The sequence below is a fragment of the Lepidochelys kempii genome, chromosome 18 (genome assembly GCF_965140285.1).
Source record: "Lepidochelys kempii isolate rLepKem1 chromosome 18, rLepKem1.hap1, whole genome shotgun sequence".
Lineage (NCBI taxonomy): Eukaryota > Metazoa > Chordata > Testudines > Cheloniidae > Lepidochelys > Lepidochelys kempii.
In genome coordinates this window covers 1,299,778-1,314,100 of record NC_136397.1, presented here as the reverse complement: position 1 = coordinate 1,314,100, position 14,323 = coordinate 1,299,778, and the positions used below count along the sequence as shown (strand labels likewise).

Sequence of the window (14,323 nt, the reverse complement as noted above, 5' to 3'; positions counted from 1 at the left end):
GACTCAGTCCAGGCCAGAGCCTTCCGGAGACCGGGTTCCAGGCCCTAGGCACGACCATAGAAAGCCTTAAAAACCACCCCATCCACCATGGCAAGAAACTGCGTAAAACTCCTGGGGCACATGGCCTCGTGCACTTACGTGGTGCAGCATACAAGATTACGACCTAGACCTCTCCAGACTTGGCTAGCATCAGTGTACCGGCAGGGCTAGAACTGCTTGGTCATGGTTCTCACACTTCTCCCTTTGTTAATTACCACTCTCCTTTGGTGGTTGGACCTGAAGACAGTATTTGTAAGTCTCCCATTCTTGAGACCACATCTATCAATTTCTTTTGTCACTGACGCATCTGGGCTGGTTTGGGGGGGCGCAGCTAGGTGTACTCAGAACTCGGGGCCTCTGATCCCAGGTAGAGCTCTCGCTACACATCAACACGGGGGAACTCAGAGTGGTGTGCCTTGCCTGCCAAACGTTCCAGCCCCACCTGGAAGGCAAATGTATGTCAGTATTTACAGACAACACGACAGCGATGTTCTGTATAAACAAACCGTGTCAAGTGTGCTCCTCTCACCTTTGCCAGGAAGCCGTTCGCCTGTGGGATTTCTATATAACCCACTCAGTCCACCTCAAAGCCTCCTATCTTCCATGCACAGAACAAGTTAGCAGATCATCTCAGCAGATCCTGCAGCTGTAATTTTCACTCCATGCATCTGAAGAACTGTTTTTTTACACACAAAAGCTTATACCCAAATAAATCTGTTAGTCTTTAAGGTGCCACCGGACTCCTTGTTGTTTTTGTGGATACAGACTAACACGGCTATCCCCTGATACTTTTCTCCAATTATGAGTGGTCCATTCACCCAGACATCGTGAAGGACATTCCACAGAGGCGAGGAGATCCCCAGATAGATTTGTTTGCAACAAGACACAACAGGAACTGTCTGCAGTTTCTGCTCCTTCCTGAATCACAGCCCAAGCTCACTCAAAGACATGTTTCTCCTCCCTTGGAAGGACCATCTCTTTTATGCATTTCCTCCCATTCCGCTCATACGCAATGTCCTGCTGAAAGTCAGAGAGGAAGAAACGAGCCTGATCCTGATAGCCCCGGCCTGCCCACGTCACCAGTGGTTTACCAGCCTTCTGGACTCTCAGTGGAAACACCAACCAGCTTGCCTCTGTTTCCAGATCTGATCTCTGAGGACCACAGCCGTTTACATCATCCAAACCTCGAGTCCCTTCATCTCACAGCCTGGAAGCTCCATGGCTGAACTCCTTGGAGCTAGCATGATCCGGACTGGTTCGAGAGATCCTTTTAGGGATCAGGAAACCATCCACTAGAGCTGTGTACCTGGCAAAGCAGGAAAGGTTCTCTATCTGGTCAGCACAGAAAGGTGTTTCACCCACGCAGTCATCAGTGCCATTCATTCTGAATTACTTACTACACCTGAAGCAGCCAGGGCTATTGCTGTCATCGATTAGAGTCCACCTGGCTGCAATTTCGGCATTTCACCCTTGGGTAACTGGCTGGTCCATCTTTGCAAACTTGATCTGAAGTAATTTCCTCAAAGGCCTGGACAGACAGTACCCCTAAGTGTGACAACCACTCCCACCTTGGGATCTCAACCTGGTATTGTTGAGGCTCATGAGTCCCCCATTTGAGCCATTGGCAACATATTCTCTCCTCTACTTGTCCTGGAAGGTGGCCTTTCTGGTGGCCATTACTGCCGTTAGAGGAGGGTCTTGGAGATTAGGGTTCTTACTTCGGAACCTCCTTACATGGTATTCTTCAAGGACAAGGTCTAGCTACACCCTCACCCAGCTTTCCTACTGAAGGTGGTTTCACAATTCCATAGTAACCTGGACATATTCCTTCCTGTCTTCTATCCAAAACCACATGCCAATAGCCAGGAGCAGAGATTTCACTCACTAGATGTCAGACATGTGCTTGCCTTCTACATAGAAGGACTAAATCGTTCCGGAAAACTACACAACTCTTAGTGGTGATGGCAGACAGGATGAAAGGTCTTCCAGTCTCAGCCCAGAGAATTTCATCGTGGATCACTTCTTGTATCTGCACATGCTACGACTTAGCGGAGATCCCTGCTCCGTCCCTGATGGCACATTCCACAAGGGCACAAGCATCTTCAGCTGCATTCCTGGCAGAGCTTCCAATCCAGGACATCTGTAGAGCAGGAACATGGTCTTGGCCCACACTTTTGCATCACGCTGTGCCATCACTAGGCAGGCCAGAGACAATTCTGGATTTGGCAGAGCGGTGCTACAATCTGCTTGTCAATGAACTCTGAACCCTCCTGCTACACCTGCATTGGAATGGACATGAGCAAGCACTTGAAAAAATGCTAACCTTCCGTAAAGTGTTGTTCTTCAAGATGTGTTGTTCATGTCCATTCCAAACCCCCACTCTCACCCCCACCCCTCTGTTGGAGATAGCCGGCAAGGAGGAACAGAGAGGGTGGCAGGTCCCTGTATCTCGCGCTATGAGGGCACGACTCCAGGGGGCACCAGAACCAACCTAATGAATACCACTGAGGGAAAACTTTCTGGCGGCGGTGCTTGGGGCAAGCACACACCTACATTGAATGGACATGAGCAACACATCTTGAAGAACAAGTTACAGGTTAGTAACTGATTTTTATTCAATTAAATTAATAGACAGCAGATTTAAAACAAATAAAAGGAAGTTCTTCTCACAATGGGATGTCAACATGTGGGACTGATTGCCGTGGGATATTGTGAAGGCCAAAAGTATACCTGGGTTCAAAAAAGAATTAGATAAGTACATGGAGGGTTGGTCCATCAATAGCTATTAACTGTGATGATCAGGGAATGCAACCCCATGCTCTGGGTGTCTCTAAACCTCCAAATGCCAGAAGCTGGGACTGAATGACAGAGGATGGATCACTCAGATTTGCCTTGTTCAGTTCATTCCCTCATCTGGCACTGGCCCCTGTCACTGGCCACTGGCCATTGGTCTGACCCAGTATGGCTGTTCTTATCTTGATGTATGCTTGCAACTAAACATAGTTCAGCACCATTTCACCTCTCTGTTGTTAACACAGTTTGTCAGAAACAGGTCATTTTTCTACTGCTGTAGAGTCAGCATGGTCCGGAGGAGAGATCACAAGACTGAAAGTCTGGGAACATCTCAGTTCTGGTTCTGGTCCTGGCTTTGCCATCAGCTCTCTTGTAGATTTGGGCAAGTCATTTAACCACTCTGTCAGTTTCCAATCTGTATGATGAGGATAAGACTCACCTTACAGAGATATTGTGTAGCATGATTAATTAAAATTGTACATCATTTTGGAAACGTAAAATGTTGTATAAATGCCAAGTATTATTTCAGAATGTTTCTCTAGCTAAATGAATAGTGAACGTGTGTAGTTAGATAGATTGTAGTGTTGATTACAGGAGATATATTGGCAAACATTAACACAGCTGAGCTATTTTTGAGAAGTTTAGTGGGGAAGATGAATTTTTACACAAGGGATTAATTGGAGTCCTACTGTAGCAGCTTTCACTGAACTTGCACTTAGTGCCAAATGCAGCAGTGGATTTTGGAAACAGTTTCTTTTGTACATTAGAGTGCTTTTAACTGGTCCATTTACTCTTGATTTCAGGCTAATCTAGATGAAAGCCAGATGAGTTCACCTACATTCCTTAGAGCTTTAATGACAGCAGTTTGTAAAGCGGCCATTACAGGTGAGTAACTTTCAAGATAAGGCTGTACAAAACCATCAAATATGAAAGTAATGAATTTACAGATTACTTGGATTTTAACCACTTATTTTTCTGTTTGAGGCTGGCTAATCTTTGATACAAACTGTGCATCAAGATTTTTTTCTCCCAGATTGTAGAGTTTTACTGCTGAAGAAAGTGAAGACAGAGACTGACACCACTGTCAAGAGCCAGTCATAGTGCAGGAGAGGTGTGCCAGCTGCCCCTTCCACACATAGGTCTGCCAGTGCCCTTCAATTCTTTACCTGCAGCATCTTGGTCCCCCTTGAGTGGGGACTTACGCCTCTGTTGAATTATGCCTGATTGCTGATTTTCCAATGTAGATGAAAATCCACTAGATGCTATTCTGAAATAGGTTCTGTTTGTGTGTTTGTTTTTTTGGTACTCTAAATAAAAAATTGGACTTAAAATCTTTGCAGAGGTCCCTAGCGTCCATGGAACATGGAGAGTGCAGCATTTCACTTTCAAAGTCTGATACTAGAGAAAAATAAATTTATGTGGCTTAAATACTGCTGTTATTTTCCTCTAAGATAACAGGAATCATGAGAATGTGCTAACAAAGCAGCAACTAATTTACAGGTATCTGGATTGAACTGTCTGTGAGGTTTCAGCCTTTTAAAAATTATTCTTTCAAGTGTTTTCTCTTGGGATGGGTGTAATTGAATTTCATCTCACTGTTGCATGGATTTCAGAGAGGACAAAATCAAGGGAGAGTTCTTTTTTCTCTGAGAGTATAATCTTCTTGATGCCACCTACTGTTAAAATCTAGATGCTGCAGGATTTCATCATTAATATTTAGGGATTTCCTGATACATCCTTGCTCTGTGAATATCAGTAATGTCTTGTTCTGGTTTTGTTTTCTATCATAGAATATCAGGGTTGGAAGGGACCTCAGGAGATCATCTAGTCCAACCCCCTGCTCAAAGCAGGACCAATCCCCAACTTTTGCCCCAGATCCGTAAATGGCCCCCTCAAGGATTGAACTCACAACCCTGGGGTATCCCTCCCCCCTATCATCTCTATCTAGGTTTTTTCATTTTTGCTCAGACTTTTTCTTTCATGCTCTTTTGAGTATATGCTGGCTAAAAGCTGCTGAATATTTTTCTATAGATAACTCTTCCTGTGGGGGTGTACATTTTTGTGGACTTCTAGCAGGGCTAGATATACTTTGGTTTTCTTATTTGTGATTTAGTGTTCTATTCCTGTTTGTCTTTTGAAAGAAAAACGTCCTTGTAATTATTTTCAAATCTCAGGAAAAAAAGAAGAATGTCAACCTCTCTTTGTGCGTAGATATTCAAGTATTCAAGTGCATGTGCTTACATGAAGGCTGGATAGAGACCTCAACTTGGTCTCTCTTTCACCTGTCCATGAAGACAGCATTTCTAATTGTCATCACCTCAGCTAGGCACATAGGAGAAATAGCAGCCCTGATGAGACATCCACCATACACGGTCTTTTTTAAAGACAAAGTAATTCTGAGGCTGCCTCCCACCTTTCCTCCTAAAGTTACCTCTGCTTTCCATATGAATCAACAGATCCATCTTCCTTTTTTTCCCCAAAAGCACATCGTGGTAACAGGGAGGTAATTCTGCACATGCTAGACGTTAGAAGCATTCTACTTGGACAGGACTAAGGACTTCAGGATGTTCTCTAAACTTTTCCTCTCGCTCATGGAAAGATCCAAAGGCTCCGTGATATGGGCTTAAAGACTATCCAAATGGGTCTCTGGTTGCATTAATCACTGTTATCAAGGGTGCAATCTTTGTACGCACTCCACAAGGTCAATTTCTAACTTGGTCACATTTTTTAAAGATGTCCCTATTGCAGAAATCTGCAGAGCAGCACTTTGGGCTTCTGTCCACATTTTCACAGAACATTATGTGATCACTGGAGATTCAGCCTTCGATGCCATCTTCAGCTCCACAGTACTCTCTGTAGTAACAGAGTCTACTTTGAAGCCCCAGCCCTCCATGGAGAATATTATTGTGAAGTCATCTGTAGTGGAGCACCCAGAGGGACACCACTTGAAGAAGAAGAGGAAGTTACCTTAGAATCATAGAATCATAGAATCATAGAATATCAGGGTTGGAAGGGACCCCAGAAGGTCATCTAGTCCAACCCCCTGCTCAAAGCAGGACCAATTCCCAGTTAAATCATCCCAGCCAGGGCTTTGTCAAGCCTGACCTTAAAAACCTCTAAGGAAGGAGATTCTACCACCTCCCTAGGTAACGCATTCCAGTGTTTCACCACCCTCTTAGTGAAAAAGTTTTTCCTAATATCCAATCTAAACCTCCCCCACTGCAACTTGAGACCATTACTCCTCGTTCTGTCATCTGCTACCATTGAGAACAGTCTAGAGCCATCCTCTTTGGAACCCCCTTTCAGGTAGTTGAAAGCAGCTATCAAATCCCCCCTCATTCTTCTCTTCTGCAGGCTAAACAATCCCAGCTCCCTCAGCCTCTCCTCATAACTCATGTGTTCCAGTCCCCTAATCATTTTTGTTGCCCTTCGCTGGACTCTCTCCAATTTATCCACATCCTTCTTGAAGTGTGGGGCCCAAAACTGGACACAGTACTCCAGATGAGGCCTCACCAATGTCGAATAGAGGGGAACGATCACGTCCCTCGATCTGCTCGCTATGCCCCTACTTATACATCCCAAAATGCCATTGGCCTTCTTGGCAACAAGGGCACACTGCTGACTCATATCCAGCTTCTCGTCCACTGTCACCCCTAGGTCCTTTTCTGCAGAACTGCTGCCTAGCCATTCGGTCCCGAGTCTGTAGCTGTGCATTGGGTTCTTCCGTCCTAAGTGCAGGACCCTGCACTTATCCTTATTGAACCTCATCAGATTCCTTTTGGCCCAATCCTCCAATTTGTCTAGGTCCTTCTGTATCCTATCCCTCCCCTCCAGCGTATCTACCACTCCTCCCAGTTTAGTATCATCCGCAAATTTGCTGAGAGTGCAATCCACACCATCCTCCAGATCATTTATGAAGATATTGAATAAAACCGGCCCCAGGACCGACCCCTGGGGCACTCCACTTGATACCGGCTGCCAACTAGACATGGAGCCATTGATCACTACCCGTTGAGCCCGACAATTTAGCCAGCTTTCTACCCACCTTATAGTGCATTCATCCAGCCCATACTTCCTTAACTTGCTGACAAGAATACTATGGGAGACCGTGTCAAAAGCTTTGCTAAAGTCAAGAAACAATACATCCACTGCTTTCCCTTCATCCACAGAACCAGTAATCTCATCATAAAAGGCGATTAGATTAGTCAGGCATGACCTTCCCTTGGTGAATCCATGCTGGCTGTTCCTGATCACTTTCCTCTCATGCAAGTGCTTCAGGATTGATTCTTTGAGGACCTGCTCCATGATTTTTCCAGGGACTGAGGTGAGGCTGACTGGCCTGTAGTTCCCAGGATCTTCCTTCTTCCCTTTTTTAAAGATTGGCACTACATTAGCCTTTTTCCAGTCATCCGGGACTTCCCCGGTTCGCCACGAGTTTTCAAAGATAATGGCCAGTGGCTCTGCAATCACAGCCGCCAATTCCTTCAGCACTCTCGGATGCAACTCGTCCGGCCCCATGGACTTGTGCACGTCCAGCTTTTCTAAATAGTCCCTAACCGCCTCTATCTCCACAGAGGGCTGGCCATCTCTTCCGCATTTTGTGATGCCCAGCGCAGCAGTCTGGGAGCTGACCTTGTTAGTGAAAACAGAGGCAAAAAAAGCATTGAGTACATTAGCTTTTTCCACATCCTCTGTCACTAGGTTGCCTCCCTCATTCAGTAAGGGGCCCACACATTCCTTGGCTTTCTTCTTGTTGCCAACATACCTGAAGAAACCCTTCTTGTTACTCTTGACATCTCTGGCTAGCTGCAGCTCCAGGTGCGATTTGGCCCTCCTGATAACATTCCTACATGCCCGAGCAATATTTTTATACTCTTCCCTGGTCATATGTCCAACCTTCCACTTCTTGTAAGCTTCTTTTTTATGTTTAAGATCCGCTAGGATTTCACCATTAAGCCAAGTTGGTCGCCTGCCATATTTACTATTCTTTCGACTCATCGGGATGGTTTGTCCCTGTAACCTCAACAGGGATTCCTTGAAATACAGCCAGCTCTCCTGGACTCCTTTCCCCTTCAAGTTAGTCCCCCAGGGGATCCTGGCCATCCGTTCCCTGAGGGAGTCGAAGTCTGCTTTCCTGAAGTCCAGGGTCCGTATCCTGCTGCTTACCTTTGTTCCCTGCGTCAGGATCCTGAACTCAACCAACTCATGGTCACTGCCTCCCAGATTCCCATCCACTTTTGCTTCCCCCACTAATTCTACCCGGTTTGTGAGCAGCAGGTCAAGAAAAGCACCCCCCCTAGTTGGCTCCTCTAGCACTTGCGCCAGGAAATTGTCCCCTACGCTTTCCAAAAACTTCCTGGTGTTTCATCGTGTTACCTTGTGCAGTAACACGATGGTTCTTCAAGGTGTGTGTTCTAGTGGGTGCTCGACAACCCGCCTTCCTCTCCTCTACTTCGGAGTTCTCTATAAGGGGCTCTGCGGTAGAGAAGGAACTGAGGGGGGGTCACCCACACAGTGCTAGATAGCCTCCAGGCAGACCATGAGTGGGGGAGAGCACATGTGCAGGCTGAACAGACACTGCTACCTAAAATCTCTGATTAGAGATGCTGGGACACAAATACACGTAGAGTGGAGCACCCATGGGGACACACATCTCGAAGAACCATTGTTACCGCACAAGGTGAGTAACTTTCTCTTCCTATTATAGAAATAGCCAGTACAATATGAGTGCAATTTTGCATGTGCATACATGAAGGCTGGGTTGAGAGGCCTGGCTGAAAATGTGGTCCAGAGTCTCTGAAAGTGTTCATTGGAATTGGGGAGTGAGAAGCAGATATGTTCCTATCATAGAAATAGCCAATACTCTTTTGTGTCCCATCTGTTTCAGTCCTCTTCCCGTTTCTGACTAACCTGAGTTTGTTATTTCTATTTCTATAAATAAATATGATGAAAAACCTGCCCCTGGCTTCAGATCCATCAAAAGTAACCCTGATTCTTCTTTTCTCTCCAGCGGATTCTTCTAGTTTCCGTGTGGACACGGCTGTTGTCAAGCAGAGAGTGCCGATCTTACTCAAGTACCTAGACTCAGATACGGAGAAGGAACTACAAGCACTTTATGCACTACAAGCATCAATAGTAAAACTTGATCAGCCTCCTAGTAAGTGTTTTTTTGTGTTTGGGATTTGAAAAATGACTGTATGGCATTGAAGGAAAGATCCAGGTGGAGGGTCAGACTTGGGTCTTAGATAGAGTCTGGCAGATTGTGCTCTTCCTGAAGGTGGAACAGACTGGTTAGGTGGGTGCCAAGGGGCTGAAGGCAAACTACTATTATAGCTTTCAGAGGAGCAGCCGTGCTAGTCGGTATCCGCAAAAAGAAGAGGAGGACTCGTGGCGCCTTAGAGACCAACCCATTTATCGGAGCATGAGCTTTACATCCGATGGAGTGAGCTGGAGCTCAGGAAAGCTCATGCTCCAATAAATGGGTTCGTCTCTAAGGTGCCACGAGTCCTCCTGTTCTTTTTACGATTACAGCATCCAATTATACAGTGCATGGCTTTAGAATCATAGAATATCAGGGTTGGAAGGGAACTCAGGAGGTCATCTAGTCCAATCCCCTGCTCAAAGCAGGACCAATCCCCAACTAAATCATCATAGACCAATACTCTTCCCCACCCTCCTGGCTGAAGGTGAGCTCCTCTATTGGCTGCCACCATAAGCAGTCGAGAAGGAAATGCCCATAATGTGGAGAGAGGAAAAAAAATGTTTTATCCTCTGCTGCATTTAGTACCAATCGCTCTACTTACATTTCAGGGCAACTGCACCTGCACACCCGCACCATGAGCCCTTGAGGGCATCTGCTCTAGGCTCTTGGGTCTTCCGCCATCACCTCTCTAGGTTAGAGACCCAGGTTTCTCTCCCTCCTGACAGAAGTTTTTGCAGGCTGTACAGTTCCCTGTCTACACTGTGATATCTCAGCAAGCCAGGCTGCATAAACAGGCCAACGTCTGCGCTTTGCTTTCTCCCCAAAGGCTGTGAACAGTTGTAATTGCCAGAAGTCCCAAGCTACCACACAGCCCTCTCTAAGCAAGTACATTTATTCTTAAGACTAAAGCATTACAGAGAAAACTTATTAAAAACCATAAAAGAATCTACATGCATGACAATAAGCCTACCAGACTCCAACACACCTCAGCTCCAACCCGGACTCTGGTGGAAGTCAGTCCTTCAAACCCACCATGGGGATTTTCTGTGATTACAAGTTCATAACAAACAGTTTTGGCGTTTGATCTTGAGACTCTGGGAACATGTAATCAGCAGACAATGGTCTCCTCAAGGCATAACTTCCAAAGGCTGGCTTTTTGCATAGATGGGGTGGGGAATTTGCATTCACCTCCCACTAGAGATTCCCCCCAAGCAAATCACTTGACCCTGTTTGTCCCCAAAGTCCATTCTTGTCTGGCACGTTGTTCAGTACAGTCGTTTGAAGTTCATAATACTTCCCAGGGTTCACATCACATTTCCTCCCTAGAGAGATTACATACAATCCTGGCCCACAATCATAGATAACCTTTCCATTTAATGCAATGGACTCCAAAGATACTTAAATCATAGAGTCATAGAATATCAGGGTTGGAAGGGACCTCAGGAGGTCATCTAGTCCAACCCCCTGCTCAAAGCAGGACCAATCCCCAACTCAGTCATCCCAGTCAGGACTTTGTCAAGCCTGACCTTAAAAACTTCTAAGGAAGGAGACTCCACCACCTCCCTAGGTAACGCATTCCAGTGTTTCACCACCCTCCTAGTGAAAAAGTTTTTCCTAATATCCAACCTAAACTTCCTCCACTGCAACTTGAGACCATTAGTCCTCGTTCTGTCATCTGCTACCACTGAGAACAGTCTAGATCCATCCTCTTTGGAACCCCCTTTCAGGTAGTTGAAAGCAGCTATCAAATCCCCCTCATTCTTCTCTTCCGCAGGCTAAACAATCCCAGTTCCCTCAGCCTCTCCTCATAAGTCATGTGTTCCAGACCCCTAATAATTTTTGTTGCCCTCCGCTGGACTCTTTCCAATTTTTCCACATCCTCCTTGTAGTGTGAGGCCCAAAACTGGACACAGTACTCCAGATGAGGCCTCACCAATGTCGAATAGAGGTGAACGATCACATCCCTCGATCTGCTGGCAATGCCTCTACTTATACATCCCAAAATGCCATTGGCCTTCTTGGCAACAAGGGCACACTGTTGACTCATATCCAGCTTCTCGTCCACTGTAACCCCAGGTCCTTTTCTGCAGAACTGCTGCCGAGCCATTCGGTCCCTAATCTGTAGCGGTGCATGGGAGTCTTCCATCCTAAGTGCAGGACTCTGCACTTCTCCTTGCTGAACCTCATCAGATTTCTTTTGGCCCAATCCTCCAATTTTTCTAGGGCCCTCTGTATCCTATCCCAAACCTCCAGCATATCTACCTCTCCTCCCAGTTTGGTGTCATCTGCAAACTTGCTGAGAGTGCAATCCACACCATCCTCTAAATCATTTATGAAGATATTGAACAAAATTGGCCCCAGGACTGACCCTTGGGGCACTTCACTTGATACCAGCTGCCAACTAGACATGGAGCCATTGATCACTACCCATTGAGCCGGACAATCTAGCCAACTTTCTGTCCACCTTATAGTCCATTCATCCAGCCCATACTTCTTTAACTTGCTGGCAAGAATACTGTGGGAGACCGTGTCAAAAGCTTTGCTAAAGTCAAGGAACAACACGTCCACTGCTTTCCCCTCTTCCACAAAGCCAGTTATCTCGTCATAGAAGGCAATTAGATTAGTCAGGCATGACTTGCCCTTGGTGAATCCATGCTGACTGTTCCTGATTACTTTCCTCTCGTCTAAGTGCTTCAGAATCGATTCCTTGAGGACCTGCTCCATGATTTTTCCAGAGACTGAGGTGAGGCTGACTGGCCTGTAGTTCCCCGGATCCTCCTCCTTCCCTTTTTTAAAGATGGGCACTACATGAGCCTTTTTCCAGTCTTCCGGGACTTCCCCCGATGGCCATGAGTTTTCAAAGATAATGGCCAATGGCTCTGCAATCACATCCCCCAACTCCATTAGCACTCTCAGATGCAGTGCATCCGGCCTCTTGACTTGTGCTCGTCCAGCTTTTCTAAATAGTCCCGAACCACTTCTTTCTCCACGGAGGGCTGGTCACCTCCTCCCCATGCTGTGCTGCCCTGTGCAGCAGTCTGGGAGCTGACCTTGTTCGTGAAGACAGAGGCAAAAAAAGCATTGAGTACATTAGCTTTTTCCGCATCCTCTGTCACTAGGTTGCCTCCCTCATTCAGTAAGGGTCCCACACTTTCCTTGACTTTCTTCTTGTGGCTAACATACCTGAAGAAACCCTTCTTGTTACTCTTAACGTCTCTTGCTAGCTGCAACTCCAGGTGTGATTTGGCTTTCCTGATTTCACTCCTGCATGCCCGAGCAATATTTTTATACTCTTCCCTGGTCATTTGTCCAATCTTCCACTTCTTGTAAGCTTCTTTTTTGTGTTTAAGATCAGCAAGGATTTCACTGTTAAGCCAAGCTGGTCGCCTGCCATATTTACTATTCTTTCTACACATCAGGATGGTTCTTTCTACACATTGGGCTGTAACCTCAATAAGGATTCTTTAAAATACAGCCAACTCTCCTGGACTCCTTTCCCCCTCATGTTATTCTCCCAGGGGATCCTGCCCATCAGTTCCCTGAGGGAGTCAAAGTCTGCTTTTCTGATGTCCAGGGTCCGTATTCTGCTGCTCTCCTTTCTTCCCTGCATCAGGATCCTGAACTCAACCATCTCATGGTCACTGCCTCCCAGGTTCCCATCCACTTTTGCTTCCCCTACTAATTCTTCCCGGTTTGTGAGCAGCAGGTCAAGAAGAGCTCTGTCCCTAGTTGGTTCCTCCAGCACTTGCACCAGGAAATTGTCCCCTTCACTTTCCAAAAACTTCCTGGGTTGTCTGTGCACCGCCTTATTGCTCTCCCAGCAGATATCAGGGTGATTGAAGTCTCCCATAAGAACCAGAGCCTGCGATCCAGTAACTTCCATTAGTTGCTGGAAGAAAGCCTTGTCCACCTCATCCCGCTGATCCGGTGGTCTATAGCAGACTCCCACCACGACATCACCCTTGTTGCTCACGCTTCTAAACTTAATCCCAAAAGGTTTTTCCAGGATACTGTAAGAAATCATCGTATCTGTAACTTAGATGCTGTCCTAATTTCTAAACTAGTGAAACTAGGTAGCTCAGAATGGCCACTGTAGATTCTGTTCCATGGCCACTTGCTGGTATATGCGCACACGCTGCTGCCTTTCCAGCCCTCTCTTTAACATATGACAGCATGTTTTGTAGCATCAGAGGAATCTTTACTTTAGCAAGTGTGTATTTAACCTTCATATCCTGCATAATCAGGGCACAACCACTATTAACAGCAGTTCCCGCTACTTGCTTTTCCACTTCTCACTGTAATAAAGTCCACTTTTATTCAGGTTTTAAACAGATAATCTCTAATCATTTCTGTATTTCCTTGTCTACCAACTACTGTACATTACTAAACAGATGTTTCCCCCTTGCAGATCTGTTGCGGATGTTTTTTGATTGCCTGTATGACGAGGAGGTGATATCGGAGGATGCCTTTTACAAATGGGAAAGCAGCAAGGACCCAGGAGAGCAGAATGGGAAAGGAGTAGCACTGAAATCAGTCACAGCATTCTTCACATGGCTACGGGAGGCTGAAGAGGAATCAGAGGATAATTAAAACTTAAAATACAGAAAACAAAACAAAAAAAAGAAACAATTTAAGTATTTTTTTAAAAAGTTTCACGTCTTCGCCAATCACAGTGCAGCAAGGCCAATTCTCGCGCATAACCCCCTCCTTCCCCCACATATGCACGAGTGGGAGAGGAAAAAAAATAGATAAACATAAAGGTGATCATGGAGGAAAAAGGTACTTGGGAAAAAAAAGTAAACGTCAAACCTGAGGGCGGGAGCACTAAACCAAAATACATGTATTATTTATAGAAAATATTTTCTGTTTTAATCATTTTTTGTTTTCTTTTTAAACAAGGACTCATACTTTAAAAAACAGATCTGTTTAGCAAAAAAAAAGTTGAAAACTTTAATTTATTATTTTAAGGACTGCAAATGCCAGTGTAATTTTTAAATTTGCAGTTTCTGTAAACAAATTGTATGATAGAAAAAAGCAGAGAAATAAATTTCCCTCCCCTTCAGCTGCACCTCAGTTTTGTATCAAAGCATGGTAGATAGTCAAAACTTTCAACAGGGTTTGGGGTAAGCTACATGAGGGAGAGATTTTTTTTTTTTTAATTGTCAGATTTTTCTGCCTGCCTCTCAGCTTGCTTCAGAGATTAAAAAGAAAATAGTAATCAAAACACACATAACCTTGGAACAGAAGGAAATGCATTTGGGAAAAACGCTATGGACCAGAGTGCTCCAG

At 45.4% G+C, this 14,323-nt stretch overlaps 1 protein-coding gene across 17 annotated transcripts in view; it reads left to right on the top strand.

The window, feature by feature from the left end:
* Positions 1–13,816, top strand: part of EIF4G3 (eukaryotic translation initiation factor 4 gamma 3) — a 441,067-nt gene extending 427,251 nt beyond the window's left edge. For all 17 annotated transcript variants that reach the window (XM_073316601.2, XM_073316590.2, XM_073316588.2 and 14 more), the window contains 3 exons: positions 3,636–3,717; positions 8,843–8,989; positions 13,443–13,816. In XM_073316601.2, the coding sequence (XP_073172702.1) occupies positions 3,636–3,717; positions 8,843–8,989; positions 13,443–13,624 (411 nt within the window). In that variant the 3' untranslated portion in view covers positions 13,625–13,816. The remainder of the gene's footprint in view (positions 1–3,635; positions 3,718–8,842; positions 8,990–13,442) is intronic.
* Positions 13,817–14,323: the final 507 nt, after the last annotated feature.